The sequence below is a fragment of the Odocoileus virginianus genome, chromosome 33 (assembly GCF_023699985.2).
Source record: "Odocoileus virginianus isolate 20LAN1187 ecotype Illinois chromosome 33, Ovbor_1.2, whole genome shotgun sequence".
NCBI lineage: Eukaryota > Metazoa > Chordata > Mammalia > Artiodactyla > Cervidae > Odocoileus > Odocoileus virginianus.
In genome coordinates, this window is record NC_069706.1 from 34,068,643 (window position 1) to 34,087,233 (window position 18,591).

The 18,591-nt window shown below is 53.1% G+C and overlaps 2 protein-coding genes across 5 annotated transcripts; both read left to right on the plus strand.

The window, feature by feature from the left end:
* Window positions 1-282: 282 nt before the first annotated feature.
* On the plus strand, window positions 283-10,650 carry FIS1 (fission, mitochondrial 1). Of its 3 annotated transcripts, none has more exons than XM_020876142.2 (5): window positions 283-719; window positions 7,973-8,105; window positions 9,391-9,467; window positions 9,907-10,012; window positions 10,341-10,650. In XM_020876142.2, exons 1-5 carry the CDS (start codon window positions 666-668, stop codon window positions 10,436-10,438), a joined length of 468 nt encoding a protein of 155 aa, XP_020731801.1. In that variant the 5' UTR covers window positions 283-665; the 3' UTR covers window positions 10,439-10,650. The 3 variants fall into 3 exon arrangements, with proteins under 3 accessions (XP_020731801.1, XP_020731816.1, XP_020731809.1); XM_020876150.2 differs by lacking the exon at window positions 283-719 and adding an exon at window positions 6,948-7,092; XM_020876157.2 differs by lacking the exon at window positions 7,973-8,105.
* Window positions 10,651-12,602: 1,952 nt separating this feature from the next.
* CLDN15 (claudin 15) lies at window positions 12,603-17,646 on the plus strand. Of its 2 annotated transcripts, none has more exons than XM_020876133.2 (5): window positions 12,603-12,912; window positions 15,615-15,779; window positions 16,771-16,852; window positions 16,930-17,046; window positions 17,128-17,646. In XM_020876133.2, exons 1-5 carry the CDS (start codon window positions 12,696-12,698, stop codon window positions 17,252-17,254), a joined length of 708 nt encoding a protein of 235 aa, XP_020731792.1. In that variant the 5' UTR covers window positions 12,603-12,695; the 3' UTR covers window positions 17,255-17,646. The 2 variants fall into 2 exon arrangements, with proteins under 2 accessions (XP_020731792.1, XP_020731794.1); XM_020876135.2 differs by having other exon boundaries at window positions 15,684-15,779.
* Window positions 17,647-18,591: the final 945 nt, after the last annotated feature.

The following is an 18,591-nucleotide window of genomic DNA, read 5'->3' on the forward strand; positions in this document are numbered from 1 at the left end:
ACAGATAAATTTTCATTTACAGAGAGCGTCTCTGGTTTAAGGATTAGCAAGGAGAACCCCTCTCACCCCGGACCACAAGGGCAAGAACTGAGATTCGGGAATCCCAGGCCTCGGCACCGCCCTTCCGCCTCTCAGTCACACCGCACCCCGCCCCTCCCGCGAAGATGCTCACGTTAATTGGCCAGCGGGGCCTCCGCGCCCCGCCCAGGGCTCGTCTCGGCTCCGCCTCCTTCCAGAGGGCGGAGACTGCCCAGACCCAGACTGCGCGCTCTTCCCGCTCGAGTCTTCCCGGGTCCTCCGGGTCACCGAGCCCTCCTCCTAGAGCAGACCCTGGGGGTCACCCTTACCTCCGGGGCCGACCGAGCCGCTACCCGGAAGTGCAGATGTTGCCGAAGTTCTTAGCGTTTTTTTTTTTTAAAGAATGCCTGCCGTTACTCTCTCATTCACCCCACGAACAATTCTTGGGTGTCTGCCCTTTGGCAGAGAGATAAACAAGACACGGTCCCGGTCCACATAAAGGGCTGTGGTACTGGGTGATAAGAGCTGCCCCGGAGGGTAACGGCCCTGAGCCTAGCAGTTAGTTGCCGGCCACGCAGGGACTCAGATGTTTGGTGGATGGAGAGCTCTGGTTGGAGAGCATTCCGAGTGGAAGAAAGGTGGCCGTCATGAAAACTCTCCGTGTGCAGGGCGCATGGGTGCCTGGAGACGAAGCTGGAGAGGTAAGCAAAGGCGATCCTGAAGGGCTTTGTATGCATCATAAGAAATTTCAACCATGTCCTGAGTAGCCTAGACGGTATTTTAATCAGGAGATGTGGGGCCTGATCTGCACTTTAAAATGCAGCTGGCAAAAATAAAATAAAATGCAGCTAGCAGCCAGACTGGGTTGAAAGAGGAAAACACGTGAAGGCCTAAAGAGTATGAGGACAGAATGGAGGCAGCCGTGGCCTGATATTATGTATTTATTCCTTAGTTGTCTTTTCTCTTCTGCTAAGATTGACTTCCATGGGAGAAGGATTTATGTCTGTTTAGTTCATTTCTCTTACCCAGCACTTATAAGGGTGCCTGGAACACAGCAGACCCTTAAGAAATGTTTTGTTGGATGGATGAATGAATCAGTTGGGGGTTGACAGGACTTCCTGTCTAATTAAACAGTAGATGAAAGTGGGAAGTAGAGGAGACTGGTCACTGAAGATCAGAACAGGAACAGTGGAACCCTTGGGACTTCCCTGGTGGTCCACTGACTAAGACTCCGCGCTCCCATGCAGGGGGCCCACGTTCCATCCCTGGTCAGGGAACTAGATTCCGCATGCCAAAACTAAGACCTGGCGCAGCCAAATAAATAATAGATTGTTGTTGTTCGGTCATTAAGTCGTGTCCGACTCTTTGCGACCCCGTGGACTGCAGCACGCCAGACTTCCCTGTCTTCCAGTATCCCTCGGAGTTTGCTCAAACTCATGTCCATTGAGTCGGTGATGCCATCCAACCATCTCATCCTCCGTCACCCCTTCCCCTCCTGCCCTCAATCCTTCCCAGCATCAGGCTCTTTTCCAGTGAGTTGGCTCCTCGCATCAGGTGGCCAAAGTATTGGAGCTTCAGCATCAGTCTTTCCAATGAATATGCAGGGTTGATTTCCTTTAGGATTGACTGGTTTGATCTCCTGTTAACTTTTAAAAAATAATAGTGAGATCCTGTTTGGTGGGTGTTTGCTGAGAACTTCTGGGCTGACCTGACAAGATGCTGTAGGGCAGAAGTCCGAAACAGGCTCCAATTTCTGGTGTCATCAAAGGAGGGCCTCAGCCACCAAGTACCAATTCTAGGTTTTGGTTCCACCAACAAAAAATGTCAGTTTCCTTTCTGCCCACTCACAGGACTGAATTTGAGAAGGTCATACGTTTTTTATTTGTTTTAAATATCATCAGCCTAGAATCCAGATGACTGACTTTAAGGCTGTTTATTTTTATATTGATGTAACATAATATTGATGTAACATCATTTAATAAAACCATTCCTTGGTGATTTAGTTGTTTATCTTCAGAGATATGCCGGAATGAATATCTTCATGCCTTGTCTTTCCTTTCTTTTTTTTGGCTTTTGTTGAATACTTTTTTCCCCCACAGAAGGAGATTACTAGTCAAATAATATAGCTGTTGCTATATATTGACTGGTTTCTCTTCCAAAAAGTTAATCATAGCAACTGCAATAACCATTTATGCAACAATTATTAGTACTAATTGAGTATCTACTGATAGAGGCTCTGAGTTCTATGGCATAAAATGAGCAAAACAGACAGACCCTGCCCTCCTGTAGCTTCCAGTCTAGTACAGGAGGGTAGCATTCATCAGCAAATCACACAAGTGTATAATTAGAAAGTAACACATAGTCTGAACTAAAAATACAGGCCACTTGCCAAGAGACAGAAGTCAGTTTTACAACAATCTCAGCAGCACTGGTGGTGGTTTGGGGGGTTTTGTTTTTTAATTTTACTGTATTTTACTAAAAAAACTGGGGGGGGAGGTGCGGGTAATGGGATTGCTTTGCCGCAATCCTGTTTGCCTGTTTTCATTTTGAATTAATCTGAATTGCTCCTTCCTCATTCATCTGCTGCTTAAGGGAAGTCCTCTACTGTGCAAAACAAAAAAAAAAGACAAATTTACACTTAAATTTTTTAAAGATAAAAACTGGAGCATACTTACAAACTCATCGTATCCTTTCTGTCTGTTTATTCTTTAACTGACTCCTCGTCTCTGACGCTGATGCAGGACTCAGGTTTAAATCCTAGCTCCTCCACTTCTAGCTCTGTGACCTTCAGGAGATGAATTAAGCTTTTTGAGTCTCAGTTTCCTCATGGATCAAACAGAACTCTTACCTTCTGGGTGTGATTTTTGGACCCAGGTCACATGTGAGCCTTCCTTAATGTGGGGAATAAAAGAGACAATAGCAGAATAGGCTTTGGCTCCTGGAAGATGTTATTACCACACCCAAACCAATACTCATGTGGTTCACAAAAACACAGGGCTAACTAAGAAAAGAAGGAGCGGGTTACAGTTTTATATTCTGAAAATGCAGGATGGGTAGTGCTCAGCCTCTCAACAGGAGCCCTCCTAATCTGGATGCCAGGGAAGGCCTTCCCTAAGGAGGAGTCTTAGAGCTTAGAACTGAGGGTCAGTAGGAATTCACCAGGTCAGTCAGGGCACAAACCTATGTGTCACCCTACCGTCCTCTCTCACATCTAGTCCATCTGCTGATGGTTCTTGCCGACCATACTTTCTGACCACATATCCTGAACTCCTTCACCTCCACTGCTGCTGCTGTAGACCAGGTCACCACTGTCTCTTGCCTGGGCCACGCCAGTAGCCACCAGAGGTATTGCTGTATGCTGGATCATTTCACTCTGCTGCCCAAAACCCTCCAATGCCTTCCCATCACTTGTCACATAAAGTCCAGATTCCTTACCATAGTCTACAAGGCCCCCACGATCTGCCCCTGACTACCTCTCTGCCCTTATTTTCTAAACAACTCTTATGTGTCCCTTCCTTAAGGCTTTGACTCTTGCCGTTCCGTCTCCCTGGAACATTCTCCCCATTCACCTACATGGCTACTTCAGTACTCTGTCCAGGTGTCACTTCTCCACAATGGGCTGCTTTGAGCTCTCCTCCACCAGCATCCTCTTCTCTCACAGTCCCTTTCCCCTGCTTTTCTTGTTTTCACAGCACTTTATAAACTCCTGCCATTATTGTGTTTTTAGTTATTTACTTGATTATTTTTTCTGTTTTCCCCACTAAAGTGCAAGTTCTGTGAGAACAGAACTTTATTCAGTGCTGATCCCAAATACTTAAAACAGTGCCTGGCACATAACAGGTGCTCAATAAGTATTTGTTGAATGAACTAAATGATAAATGAATGAATGAGTCATATAAGCAAAGCTGGGGGCAGGGGTGGGGAGAGATGTTCTAGATAGATAGCAGGGACTGCATGTACAGAGGGCCTGTAGCCACTAGGGGTTGCAGAACTGAAAGAAGGCCTGTGGGGATGGTGTACAGACAGGCTGCAGTGAAGGAGAGATGGTGCAGAGCAGGAGCCAGACCAGACTACAGAGAACCTTCTGGGCTTTGCTGCAAGGTTTTGGCCTTTGTTCTAACAGCAATGAGAAGCTATTAAAGGGTTTCAGATAAACTGAGAGTTGTATTTTTATAAGGTCCCTCTGACTACTCCAAAGTGACAACAGTTTGCATTTGGATGCTATTGAAAAAGATCAGTCGCTCAGTCGTATCCCACTCTTTGTGACCCCATGGACTGCAGCACGCCAGGCTTCCCTGTCCATCACCAACTCCCAGAGCTTACTCAAACTCCTGTCCATCGAATCAGTGATGCCATCCAACCATCTCATCCTCTTTCGTCCCCTTCTCCTGCCTTCAGTCTTTCTCAGCATCAGGGTCCTTTCCATTGAGTCAGTTCTTCGCATCAGGTGGCCAAAGTATTGGAGTTTCAGCTTCAGCATCAGTCCTTCCAATGAATATTCAGGACTGATTTCTTTTAGGACTGACTGATTGGATCTCCTTGCAGTCCAAGAAAATCTCAAGAGTTTTCTCCAACACCACAGTTCAAAAGCATCAATTCTTCGGCACTCAGCTTTGTTTATAGTCCAACTCTCACATCCATACATGACTACTGGAAAAATCATAGCTTTGACTAGCTGGACCTTTGTTGGTGAAGTAATGTCTCTGCTTTTTAATATGCTGTCCAGGTTGGTTATAGCTTTTCTTTCAGGGAGCAAACATCTTTTAATTTCATGGCTGCAGTCACCATCTGCAGTGATTTTGGAGCCCCCTCAAAAATAAAGTCTCTCACTGTTTCCCCATCTATTTGCCATGAAGTGATGGGACTGGATGCCATGATCTTTGTTTTCTGAATGTTGAGTTTTAAGCCAACTTTCTCACTCTCCTCTTTCATCAGGAGGCTCTTTAGTTTTTCGCTTTCTGCCATAAGGGTGATGTCATCTGCATATCTGAGGTTATTGATATTTCTCCTAGCAATCCTGATTCCAGCTTGTGCTTTATCCAGCCCGGCATTTCGCATGATGTACTCTGCGTATAAGTTAAATAAGCAGAGTGACATTATACAGCCTTGACATACTCCTTTCCTGATTTGGAACCAGTCTGTTGTTCCATGTCCAGTTCTAACTGTTGCTTCTTGACCTACATACAGATTTCTCAGGAGGCAGGTCAGGTGACCTGGTATTCCTATCTTTTAAGACTTTTCCACAGTTTGTTGTGATCTACACAGTCAAACGCTTTGGTGTAGTCAATAAAGCAGAAGTAGATGTTTTTGAAAAAGACAGAGAAATGTAATTTGGAAGTAAATGAACAGGCACTACTTCTTATCCCTATAATCCAGGGTGGATGGCTATGCTTACTAGACCTAAGAAACAAACTTAAGATCTCTTCATTGGCACAGAATTGAGCCATGTAACACATTCTTTTTCCCTCCACAAATTACATTTAACAAACCCTGATGGAGCTTTTGCCACACACCAGGCCTGTACCAAGAGCTGCAACAGATACAAACATGGATGAGGGGTAGCAGACCACCCAAGGAAAGTAACATCCTGATAGAAATAGTGGACTTTTGCCTTTCTTAATTCCCTGCCTTGAAAGGAAGATAAGTCCTACTTGCCCTTAGTGTTCAGCCCTATTTTCACTCATCTGCTTCATATTATGTACACCTTTTTACCCTCTCTGCTCACCCCAATGCCCAGCCAAACTTAGGCACTCAGTACATCTTTGAAGGAACGTAAATTTTTCTCCTTGACTATTATGGAACCAGTTCCCTAAATGAGGTTTCTCTTAAAGTTTACTGAGCTTGTATCAATTGTCCAAGCCAAGTAGAAAAGAATAACTTCCTACCTTAACTCACAAGGCTATTATGAGGAAAAAAGATTCAAGGGGTTTGCAAATGTGAAAGGTGTTTGAATGGTAACCCCCTGCATTTGCACTGTGGTCATTACTATTATTTCCTAACAATTCAACAAATATTTCTTGAACATTTCATTTACCTTGTGCTCAGAGCTAGAGATGGACAGATAAACAAGATACAGTTTCTGCCCTCAGGGAACTTATATTCACACGTGTGCTGGAGCACTGTGGGTCAAGGTAAAGAGAATTTGAAAGTCACTACCTGCCCTTCACTGCACAGAACACAGATGCCAGAGTAGCATGCAGCATTTCCCCTTTCCACGTTTTGTTGCTTCTCACTTCCAAGCTCCTTATTGCCCATGACCCCACATAGAAGGCCTTTCCCCCGTGAGTACACCCAGAGGATGCTTTATTAAATGATATTTAAAATATTGGACCTTCTGTGCAAGCTGAGGCAACAGCTTTTCTTTAAATTCCCATTAATAGCATCTCGCATTAGTATGCATTCCAGTCTCTGGCTTACGGTTGACAGTTATAGTTTTCTTTGCTCTTGCATTTTAAGTCCGCCCGGGCCCTGGAAACCCTGGTGCTAGTTATGATTTTCTTGCAGGCACTAAAAAGTCACGTAGTCCCTAGGGTCCTAGATATCTGGGAGCAGGGAGTTGGAGGGGGGGGGGGCGGTGCGGAAGGGAGGAAAAGAGAGGGTTAGACTAGATCCTAAAATTACGGGATCCATGCCCAGATCCCCACCTTCTCTCTCCGCTGTTTTCAGTCTGTGGGCTAACCATCAAGACATAGTCTCGTACTTTACTGAGGCAGCCTCTGTAGACAGAGGCACTTGCAGTAACCAGGAAGACCAACTTCAGGACTAGCCAGGCGCTGTGCGCGGCCTGCGGGCCGTGGTGAGGGAGAGGGGCCTGTTGGAGCATGCGCATCACTGAGCCCAGGTGCGCGCCGCGGCGGCGGTAGGCGGAGGCGGGTTCGGCGATGGCTACGGGAAGCGATTGGCTCTGCGTAGGGGAGGGCGGTCCCGCTTCCGCCGGGCACCGGAAGTGGCTCTCCGCCCCTGTTCAGTGGGCCATGGAGAAAGTGGCGCTGTAGCGTCTGAATTGTGAGAACTGCGGGGCCGGCGGCCATGGAGGCCGTCCTGAACGAGTTGGTGTCTGTGGAGGACCTGCTGGTGAGGCCCGGCTCCGAGGGAGGGAAAAGGAAGGTTCGGAGGGGCGGGCCCTGAGGAGAGTCGGGTAGGGGCCAAACTCTCCTCCCAGCATCAATTTTGGGTAGAGAAGCCGAACTACGGCTCCCGGCAGCCCCAGCAGCGTTCGGCTCTTTCCCAGAGGGTCCACCTTGCCCCAGAGGCTAATGGGAGTTGTAGTTTCCTATGCCACCACGCCTCAGACTCGGGGCCTGGAGTCTGACGGATGCTAGGTTCTGTCAGAAGCTCGAGGTCAGGATGCGGGCACTTGATTTTAAGTGCTCCTTCAGTGGCGGGGGAACACAGCGACCACCGTAAAGTTTCACATATTACTCAATCCGGCACAGCGCTAAGTCCCTTGTAGGGAAGGTCTCAATCTTTGTAACTCTAACAAGAAGTAGGCACGGTTTTTATTACCGTTTTTTCTTTCAGATAAGATAGGGTCCAGACTAGGCAGGGTGGGGCTGAGAGAAGCAGTCTCCGACGAGGGGCCGCGTGGGCTGAACTGTTGTTGAGCTGTTCTGACAGCCTGTTTACTGTTCAAGCCAGCCTCTCGGGGTCAGCTGCTCCGGGAGCGGTGCCTGGAGCCGCCACCAGGTGGCATCTCCACTCGGCACCACTAGGGGGAGGGAAGCAGAGAGGGGAGGTCCAAGGAGACAAAGGAGACGACCCGGCACTAAGAAGCAGAATGCCTGGGTCCCAGAGATGAAGATTGCAGAACCTGGGGTACCCCATGGTCGGGTACCCCAAGACCCGAACGGGGGATGTGGCAAAGGAGAAGATGGATAACAGGGACACCCAGGTCCTGCTAGAGTTCAGCTTGCCCCCTTCATTTCTAAATGACTCCTCTCCTCTCCTGCGGCAGAAATTTGAAAGGAAATTTCAGTCTGAGAAGGCAGCAGGCTCTGTGTCCAAGAGCACGCAGTTTGAATATGCCTGGTGCCTGGTGCGAAGCAAGTACAACGACGACATCCGTAAAGGCCTTGCTCTGCTGGAGGGTGAGGTGCTTGGCTGAATCCCCAACTCGCTCCTTCCCAACTTGCCATCGTTGTCCTCTGCCACCATTGGCCCGTTTGCTCCCTCCATCTCCAGTGTGGGGATCCTTTTTCAACATGGGATCTCAGAGTACAATCACCTCACAGTTATCTTCCAGTAAACTCACTGCAAGAAAGGGCTATACTTAGTCTGACTTCTCCCACTGTGCTTTTGGCTACTTGCTACCTCATTGGTGTTTTGCCAGACAGTCATAGCATGTCAGTCCCCGTGGGACTTTACTGATCTGGTCGTCTAGACAGAAGGAAAGTGACTCGTCTCAGGTCAGACAGGTGGTTAATAAATGGCTGAAATGGGACCAGAAGCTCTTGTCTTCGTGTGTCCCAGTCACGTCTTTGCCCCCACACCTCACCATGTTGCTTATTTAGCAGCTGTTGTTGAAAACCTTTGGGGGGAGTCAGGTAGAAGTCCAGAAGACAGTCCTCAAAACCTGTGAGCAGATGGTGTTTTTTTGATCAGAATCCTGTTTTCCATTAACTTTGGATAGGTCAGCATTTGTCAGAGGCCACAATACTTGACCTTTAAATTTCTCTGTACCCCTTTTCTCTTGGTCAAGTACTGGTGTATAAACAATCACTATACTACCCAAGGATACCTATTGTAAATCCATAAAAGTAAGAATCTTCATGAATGCAAATCATCTCAGCTTCCATTTGTGTATTTCTCAGGTTTCCTGAGAAATAGGACACAGCTGCAGAAGTGGTCTCTAAACATGCCAGTCCAGTTGAGGAGACAGATGCTTGGGAAGCTGTATAAACACCTGCCCACTTAGCAACAAATTCTAGTGCACAGAGTACAGCTGAACACGTAACCTTATGGGGAGTCACTGAACTTAGAAAGTTATGTGGGATCTTTCAGGGAGGGGTAGTTGAAGGCGAGTTTGGAGCTGTTTTTTTAAAAGGAGAAGGAGTGAAAACTTATTTTGAACACTCGTCTGGGCAGCAAGCAATTGGAGTAGAGATGCCTTTGGCTTGTCCAGTGCCCTGATTTGCTTTTAGTTCACTTGAATGAACCAGAGTTGACTGGAGTATTGATATGGGGGCTGCATACACCTCAGTGTTGGCTGGGGTTCATGCTGCCCCACGGCTCTGGCTAGAAAGCCCAGAATGACTGGAGCTGAAGTGGAGGCTCGGGACAGTGAATGTAGGGAGTGGAGGGGGTGTCTGGGACATAGGCACTAAGAAAGAAGAGAAGGGGTTTTCACCCTTTTCCTTCCCCCCGACTCCCCAGAGCTGCTGCCCAAAGGGAGCAAAGAGGAGCAGCGGGATTACGTCTTCTACCTGGCCGTGGGGAACTACCGACTCAAGGTAAAGCAGAGTACTTCCTTCTCCCCCTCCACCCCACCTGGGTGGCCAAGCACCCGCTCATCTCTCTCCTCCAGGGTAGAGCCCAGGCCAGAGAGGCGCTCGGCAGGGGGTGGTGTTGGGTACAGAGGTGCAAGGTGAAAGCAGGCCAGGACACTGAAGGAAGGCGAGAGACAGAGGATCAGGGTGCTGAGGGTGTGGGGAGCAAAGTGATGTCAGCACTGGGGTGCAGCCCCAAGCCTTGGGCTGTTATCTCCTTCAGCTTATCACCCCCACACAGTTGGGGTGGTTTGTGGACTCTACTCCTCTGGGTGGGGCTGGAGCGAGGGAGTGGGTGGAGGTCGAGGGAGGAGCCCCAGGGCCAGCAGAGAGAAGGCCCCTCTGATGGGCAGGCGGAGGGATGGAATTCTGAGGGGGCGTGTGTTGTTTTCCCTGAGTGCAGGAATATGAAAAGGCCCTAAAGTATGTGCGAGGGCTGCTGCAGACAGAGCCGCAGAACAACCAGGCCAAAGAATTGGAACGGCTCATTGACAAGGCCATGAAGAAAGGTGAAGGCCGTCCTCTCTGCCCTGCCGCCTCCCTCCACTCCCTGCCCTCATGTTTCCTTGGCCCCCGGCATCCCCAGGTTCCCTTTCCACTCTGTTAACTCTTCTTCTGTACCCCATGCCTGGGCCCTCTGGGCTCTCTTCAGATGATGCCCTCCGGGCAGTTCCTTCTCCAGCCCTCTTCTTTCCCCGGCCCTCAGGGCCTCTCACCCCAGGACTCCAGGGAAAGAGGCGTGTCTTCTGCCAAGGAGCAGCAGGCCGTGAGGTGGTAGCCAGGTCGCCGCAGGGACTGGGTTTGTCCTCGTGACAGTCTCCCTCTTCCTCTCCCCAGATGGACTAGTGGGCATGGCCATCGTTGGAGGCATGGCCCTGGGCGTGGCGGGACTGGCTGGACTCATCGGACTTGCTGTGTCCAAGTCCAAATCCTGAAGGAGACGGCATCCCTGCGTCTGTGCAGGGACATGTGGGAGCCCGTGGAGGACACTGGAAGAGCGGCCCACTCCCCTGGCCATCCATTTCTTCTCCTGCACCCCATCCCTGTCCCCTGTGGCTGTCACCCTCCTCTCCCCGAGACCTGTCACCTATCCCCAAATCATGTGCTTTGCAATGAGTGTAAATAAAATTGGACTTGGGCTTGGGAACCTCTTGTGTCCATGTTGAGAAAGGGGTGGGTTTGGTTGGGCCCGGGAGATCAGAAAATGGAATATAAGGCTAAGCTGACAGGGGTCACACGTGGGCCATTCCTGCTCTGCGCCCTCCTACTCCTACCCCAGAGGCTGCTGTGGGGTTCTTTGTCTGCCAAGCTGCCCAGATCCCACACCCTTCCTTCCTTCCCCCACAACTAGCCATGTCCTTGAGCAGTGGCAGGCAGCATAGGGATGTGGCCTTTGCACAGCCTTAGAATCCTGACAAAAACAGTGACCAGAGGCGGGAAGGGCAGAGCTAAAGGAACAGGCAAGAATTTATGTCTCCTCTGACCCACTCAGCTGCCTCTCAGTGCGTGGATTTTTCCACACCAGGGAGGCCCCCACTCAGTTTCCTCCAAAACCTCCACCCTTCCCTCCCTTTGTCCTCCACGTCCTCCCTCCTCCCTGTCCCTCTCCTTAAGGGAGGGGGGCTGGTGCGAGGGGAGGAAATGGGCATTTGGCATGGAGTTGGCAGAGGTCATGGAAGAGGTCAGGAACCCAGGACATCCCAGTTGTAGAAGGAAGGTCGGGACCCAGTCTCTACCCAGTCCACTTGGCCCCACACCCGTTGCCCTGTGCCAGGCTCAGCCTGGGCCTGTCTTGCTTCACTTCATACCTCTCATTCCTTACCCCCGCTGGGGGGACAGGGGAGGAGGCACCTGTGGGCAGCATGGAGGAGCCTGGCTCAGGGAGGAGGATGGGGATTACACCTCCACACAGTGATGTCCCGTGTGACTGCCTGGGTGTAGAATGGGCCCCTTAGAACTGATCCACAGCCACCCTCGCCAGAAGAGAACCGGAGCTGTCCCGGCTGTGGCCTCAGGGTGGGAAATGAGACTCTCTGCCTGGACAGGTGCTCAGCATTGGCTTGGGGTGGAGACGCGGAGGTTTCTAGTCTGTCATAATTAGTAGAGCCGGTGACAGTTCTGATAACTCTGAGCTGCTTACATTATCAGAGGATCACGTCCTGGGCTTGTGATTTACCCTACTTAGGGCCCCTTTGGCAGCAAGATCAAGCTTTTTGCCGAGAGTCAAAGATCAACCCAACAAGGGGAGAAATTCAAGTTCAGGAAGTTGGAAGTTTGGAGAACAACCCCGGTGGCCTCAACCTGGGCCTTGGACACCCAGGGCATTCACCAGGTACTGAGCAGTTCATACTTGTAAGGAGCTTTGATCTGCCTACGGAGTGAGGAGTAATAGTTCTAGTTCATGGAAACAGAAACAAGCTCAAGGGGCTCCGACTTCATGCCCGTGCCGCTTTGGTAAAGGATAGGACCTGGTTTGAATTCCGGTTGGTTGGATTCCAGAGCCATGGGTTCCCCCAGATTGCCCATTCCCTCATTCAACCTTACTCTTCCTTGGAGACTCAACCCCAACGTCTTTGAGTTTCTTGAGCTGTTCTCACCAGCATTCAGAGAGGGCGGCTCAGCTCCCCAGCTCCTTCCCCACTGAAAGGTGCAGGGGCCCTCTGTGTTCAGTCTCGGTCTCCTGCCTCTCAGCCGCTTCCTCTTTGCTTGCCCCTCTTACTCCATTCTCTGGCCCCCGACGAAAGCTGAGTCAGAAGCCGACGCTTCCCTTGGCTCCCAGCGCCTCCCATGGGAGCCCCTCCTTTGCGTGTCCGTTAGTCACTCCCCGGTAAGTCCTCTCCCCCCACCCTCGAGGGGCGGGGAGCCCAGGGCAGCCCAGAGGCCAGGGGGGAGGGGGTGGACTTTTGGCCCGTTTGGTTTATTCCCTCCATCTCCTCGTCAACAGCTGCCGTGCGCTCTTGGCTCATTCCTCTGACGGACCTGCAGGGAAGCGAAGAGACCCGGGGAGAGGGCAGGAGACAAACCGGAGACGGACCTGGGCCACGGAAGAGGCCGAGGCTGCGGCCTGCCTCCCTCTCTCTCCCTCGCCTGCCTGGACCGCCCTCCTTGGCCACAGCCCCCTCAGGTTGCCCCGGGGCCCAGCCCCTCCCCGTCTCTGGGGCCCCAGGCTCCCCTCGGGGCCTGTGTCCCACCATGCCGGTGGCTGTGGAGAACTTTGGCTTCTTCCTCACAGCCGTGGGGCTGCTGACGCTGGGGGTGACCCTGGCGCACAGCAGCTGGAGAGTGTCCACCGTGCACGGGAACGTCATCACCACCAACACCATCTTCGAGAACCTCTGGTACAGCTGTGCCACCGACTCCATGGGAGTCCACAACTGCTGGGAGTTCCCGTCCATGCTGGCCCTCTCCGGTACGGGCTGGGGAGGGCCGAAGGGAGCAGAGGGAGGCGGGAGGCTGGAGAGACCCCGGGGAGGGTGGGCGCTGCCTGTGCTCGGACCTTGGTTGCCGTACAGATGAGGGCAGCCAGACGCAGTGAGGAGACCTGCTTCCTGCAGCCAGGAGTGCTGGGGGCTTCTCTCTGTCTGGAACTGCGGCAGAGGCCGCACCACACGTGGCCCCCTGCCCTAACATGACCCTCTGTCTTTGTGGCTACAAGTTCAGGCACCGGGCCTAGAGTGCCGGCCCCAGCACCTGCCGTGGACCTGCTCCGTGCCTCAGGCCTGATAAAATGAGCTTCATTTGACCCATCTGTTAAAATTTGGGTCAGAATAGCACCGGTTCACCTGGTGGTCGTGAGGATTATGTGAGATGAAATGTGCAGAATGTTAATGCGAGGTTGGCATCTACGTTCACTCTATCAAATTGAGCACTATAGTTTTGGGGTGAGAGTGCTGGGGCTCATGGGGAGAAGAGGAAACCCCATCTTGGATTCCTGGAGGATGATATACTTAGAAGTCTCAGTAACTGCACCAGGCTTCCACGGGGGCATTGACCTAACTGCCATGACGAGCTCTAGAAGGCTGTTTTAAATGGAGTCCTCTTGCATGCTCAGTACCCACTGTAGTCAGGGGTGTGTGTGCGTATCTGTTTGGGGTTGTTAGTGGGCTGGAGCCTACAGCTCTTTTGGCCCCAAAAGGTCCTCCCTGGTGGCTGGAGCTCATGCTCTGAGCTGTACCCATCACTCCCCGACCCGGGGAGTCCTTCAGTCGGCCCCTTGCCAGGCCACGAGGGGACGACCAGGAACCCAGTGCGCTGCAGCTCCCGTGCCCTCACTGGGGGCTGCTGGAGCCGTCGTGCCCTTCCAGGTCCCCCAGCTGCAGGGGCCGGGTGGCAGGGGAAGGCGCTGAGGCCAGCACACCAGGAAACTGCCTCCCCAAGTATCAGAGATGCTATGAGCCGCTAGGGAGTCTGGGTGGGTCTCCCCTGCCCCTACTATTCCCAGGGTCTCCTGAGGCAGCTACAGGGGAGGGGCTTCATGCTCTCATCCCATCCAGGACACCACCCCCCCCCAAAAAAATAAAAAACTTCTATGAAAGCTGAGTACAAGCTGGGTCAGACACCAGAATCGGATACCAGAATGCTGGGTGGGCACGAGGGACATTGGCTGCAGCCACTCAGCAGTGTGGTGTGAGGGGCCCCACTGGGACTGCTGCCGAGCGGGGAGGGCAGAGAGCACGCAGCTGGCCAGGGATACGGCTGAGGTTCCAGGCATCATTAGTGCTTCGCGTGCACCATTTCAGTGCTGTTTACAGCCCCACTATTGGCAGTATTAGTAACCGCATCTTCCAGAAGCAAGAAAACTGCATGGTGACCTGCCCTGAGCCACCCAGGTGGTCGGGGGGCTGGAATTCAGAGCCAGTGAATACTTCATTCCCAGGCTAGTTCTGGTCCTGGGAGGGGTCCTGTTACTTATTCGTGCTACAGCCACCCAGCTGCTTATGGCCCTTCAGTAATGTCTCCTTATCTACAAGAGCTCCCTGGGGATCCGGAGCTGGTCTGCCCAGGTGGGGATGGGTGGCTGGGTGGGGTGGATGGATGGATAAGTAGGGGGAGAGGCTGGGGGAACTGCAGAGGAAGTGATGGGAAAGGAGAAAATGCTCCCAGGGAACTTTGCCCCTCCTCCCTGCCCCCCAACTCTGGGCCACTTCACATCTTCCTGGCAGGGGCCCAGCCTTTCCCCTTAAACACAGGTGGCGCTGCCCCACCCAGAGAAGGGGTGCAAGGTCCTTGGGAGCGCTTGGCAACTGTCGAGGACCGACGAGGAGAAAGGGGGCCCAGAAAGGGAGCTGCCGTTTCCTTCGGCTTTGAGGAAGGAGCATATGAGCTAGACTTGACTTGCACAGGTCCTAGGCCCAGGTATCCCACCTTCCAGATTAGAAGCTGCCACTGCTGCCCCCTATCGGTCACTCCAGGAAGAGGCTCGGTTCAGGATGTCCGGCACTGTGCTAAATGGGACCTAGTAGGTGGAGGGAGGGGAGGGGTGCTCACAGAGTGTACTGTCTGTAATACCCAGCAGAGCATGGCGGTTCTCAACTAATGGTAGTTTTTTGACAATGTCTAGAGATTTTGATTGCCCTGTCTGGGGAGACTGTTAATTGATGTCTAATGGGCAAAGGCCAAGGATGCTACTAAATACCCTACAATGCAGGGACTTCCCTGGTGGTCCAGTGGTTGAGGTTCCATGCTTCCACTGCAGGGGGTCACCAGGTTCGATCCCTGGTCGGGGAACGAATATCCTGCACGCCAAGTAGTGTGGCTAAAAATTTAAAAAAAAAAAAAATCCTGCAATGCAGAGTATGGCCCCCAGGACAAAGCATTATTGGCCAAAGTGTGTAAGTGGCGCTGAGCAGAAGCCTTGTAACAGACGTAGAGGCAAAGTGCACATGGAAGGTCGAGAGGTGCGGAGGTGAGCTCCTGGGAAGGAGGGGGTTGACCCCTCAGCCTGACCCCCTCAGATTGGATGGGGCCCGAAGGGGAAAGAGAGGGCTTGAGGGCTTGTAGAGACTGAGACCCGAGCAGGTTACATCAGAGGCTGACTCTGTCATAGGCTGGAGAGCAGACGGAGGGGAAAGGGCCGGCTCTGGGACCCATGGCTGCGCCCCACCTCCCCAGGGTACATCCAGGCCTGCCGGGCGCTCATGATCACCGCCATCCTCCTGGGCTTCCTGGGCCTCTTCCTAGGCATGGTGGGGCTGCGCTGCACGAACATTGGGGGCCTGGAGCTCTCCAGGAAAACCAAGCTGGCAGCCGCCGCAGGAGCCCTACACATCCTGGCTGGTAACTGGGGCAAGTGATGGGCGGACCCTGCTCTGCAGCGGGCGGGGGTGGTACTGCAGTGGGGGTGGGGTGGGCAACCCAGACCCCATGGTTGCCTCACCTTCCCCTTTGCATTGACACCTGTCTGCTCTCCCTGCTTACCCCACCCTCACCCATACTCACCAAATCCCTTGGCTATAAATCAGTCCATCAGCAATGTTTCTTGAGCCTGCACTAGGAACCAGGCATGAGCGAGGTATGGGAGGGAATCCAAAGGTGAGAGTTTCTGCCTTCCAGAGCTTACAGTCTGGCTGGGAAGATCAGAGCTAGGACACTGCACACATGCACGCACACACGGTGCACAATAACAGTACCACAAGACTTGCCATCCCTTTTCAATTTGCAAAACATGTCTGTGCACATCCCCTCAACACGCCTGTGAGGTAGGGCAGGTCTTGTCCTGTTCTCCAGATGTGGACACAGGCTCAGAGAAGCCAGGTGGCTTACTGGAAGACGCGGCCCCCGGGGGCGGCCAGGCTGGACCTATAGTCCAGGGGCCTGGCAGGCTTCAGGCCTTCATGAACCAAGCCGTGAGGAGCTGGCACCGCACCGAGGGCTCTGGGCGGCCCAGGAAAGGGGAGTCACAGCAGGCAGGCTGATCAGGGAAAACTGTTTGGGCTTTCGAGAATGGGCAGGAGCTGGTGAGCAGATTCCTAGTGCGGAGACTGTGGTCCAGGCACTAGAGGTAGGAGGGACAGGGCAGGTGTGGGATAAACAGTGGGAATGGGCTGAGGAGCAGAGTGGGAGACTAGACAAGAAAGGGGGGCTGCAGTCTGTCCCGGGTATTGGATGGAGTAGCCTGCAGTTGACGCAGGAAACAGAAGTGAGGAGCTGGCGAGGGGAAATGAAAGGGATCCGATGAAGCTTGCTCTTGGACTTGATGCCCATGTCCTTTCTCTGGGCCGCCCCTTCCTCCGCCAGGCCTAGCTGGGTTCTCCGGTTCCTCCCCCAGGTATCTGCGGGATGGTGGCCGTCTCCTGGTACGCCTTCAACATCACCAGGGACTTCTTCGACCCCTTGTACGCTGGAACCAAGTGAGTGTGGGGGACGGCGGGTGGGTCTCGGTGTGATTCCCGAGCTAGCGCCGCCTGCTTATCGTCCTCGTCCCCAGGTACGAGCTGGGCCCTGCCCTCTACCTGGGCTGGAGCGCCTGCCTGCTCTCCATCCTGGGCGGCATCTGCCTCTTCTCCAACTGCTGCTGCTCTCGGGACTGGGACCCCGCCGCCGGGTAAGTGGGGGGCATGCCGCGAGGGCGGAGCGCGGGGTGAGCGCCGCACCTCCCTCTGACCCGGGTTCTCTCCCCCGCCAGCGCCCAGCTTCCCTACAAGGCCCCCGTGATACCGGCCGCCAGCCTCGCTGCCCGCCTGCCCGCCGCAGCCTCGGATGAAGAGGGCGACAGCAGCTTTGGCAAGTACGGGAAGAACGCCTATGTGTAGACGGCCGGGCCTGTGGACCCATTCCCTTCCCACTGCCCCCAGTGGAGAGGGGTCCCCGGAATACCGGGGCTGCGGGCGCGGGCCCCTGCTCCAGGTTATCAAGTTCAGGGCCGAGCCGCGCTTCAGGCTCCGCCCCCTGCCCGGAAGCCACACCCAGCTCTGGCATCAGGCCCCGCCTTCCCACCGGAGCTCCGCCCTGGCCACGCCTCTTTCCTCCGGTTCTCTGGATCCTCCGCGGCCAAGAACCAGCCTCCTGAGAACTCATCTCTGGCCTCTGAGACTGGGCCCCTCTTAACCTCTGAGTCTAGGTTCTGGGCCGTTATGCAGGGGGAGGCGTCCCTGAGTGTTTGCAGTCTGTATAAATTCATGCATAAATAAACTTGTGAACTGTTGAGGGGTTGAAGGTGTCATGAGGCAGTTGACCCAGCGAGGGGTGGCTGAGGCAGCACCCAGGGTCACTTCAGTTCCTGGACCCCAGGCTGTCACCTGTCCACTGCCTTTGGACTGTCCCATCTGGCAAAGGAGGAAAGGAGTTGCAAGTAGTTTGTAGAGTGTGGCATTCTCACAACTACTGATAACACCCAATAAGGAGCAGATAAGGACCGGGATAGCAGAGATACCCTCTGGGCAGATTGATAACAAGTCACTCTTTTTACTCTGGACCTTTCTCACTGCTATATGAGGAGATGATTGGTCTAGAGTTTCCTTACCTGGACCTGAGAGTGGATATCAGAAATTTGACAAGCCCTTTGAAATGGTGTCAAGTCAGCCAGGCCTGGAGCAAGTACGTTTTTCTGGGGATGGTTCAGTAACTTCCAGAAAAGGCACTGGAGGTCTGTTCAGAGGCCTGTGTATTGGTGGTGTGTGTGTGTGACTGAATGGTATCCAGCTCAGACGCGGCTACAGGGCCATGGGCATGCTTGGCACAGGCCCAGCCAGCACTGAGCAGAGCCGGTACACACTTGAGGCAGGAAACTGAGGCTGAGGGAAAGAAGCCTGGCATCCAGTGTTAGGAGCAGAGAGCAGGGTCTACCCTGGCACCCATCCCCTGTCGTGCTGCGTACAGAAATGAGTCCCTTGGCGGTGGCGTGGCTCTTGACCTTCCTTTGGTCCCATCTGCTCACCTGTACTGACTTTCTCCTGGGATGTAGAGACTTCCCACACCTGCATTCTAACTGGGCCCTCTCTCCTGAGCTTCAGGGGTCGTGCAGCCCTCGAGTGTTGTCACCAGGCTGGGTGAATTCATCACTTTCCCCCCAAATCACAGTTTCTGCCAGGCCAAACTCTTGAGTCTCACAGACTGACCACCTCAGTCCTCTCTGGCTGCTCCCTTCACT

Excerpts from the sequence above, each read along its gene's own strand:
- CLDN15 (XM_020876133.2), top strand. The coding sequence starts at position 12,696 with ATGCCGGTGGCTGTGGAGAACTTTGGCTTCTTCCTCACAGCCGTGGGG. Across the intron at positions 16,853-16,929 it reads CCCTTGTACGCTGGAACCAA|GTACGAGCTGGGCCCTGCCC; the intron begins GTGAGTGTGGGG and ends CCTCGTCCCCAG. Across the intron at positions 17,047-17,127 it reads GACTGGGACCCCGCCGCCGG|CGCCCAGCTTCCCTACAAGG; the intron begins GTAAGTGGGGGG and ends CTCCCCCGCCAG.
- FIS1 (XM_020876142.2), top strand. The coding sequence starts at position 666 with ATGAAAACTCTCCGTGTGCAGGGCGCATGGGTGCCTGGAGACGAAGCT. Across the intron at positions 720-7,972 it reads CTGGAGACGAAGCTGGAGAG|AAATTTGAAAGGAAATTTCA; the intron begins GTAAGCAAAGGC and ends CTCCTGCGGCAG. Across the intron at positions 9,468-9,906 it reads TGGGGAACTACCGACTCAAG|GAATATGAAAAGGCCCTAAA; the intron begins GTAAAGCAGAGT and ends CCCTGAGTGCAG.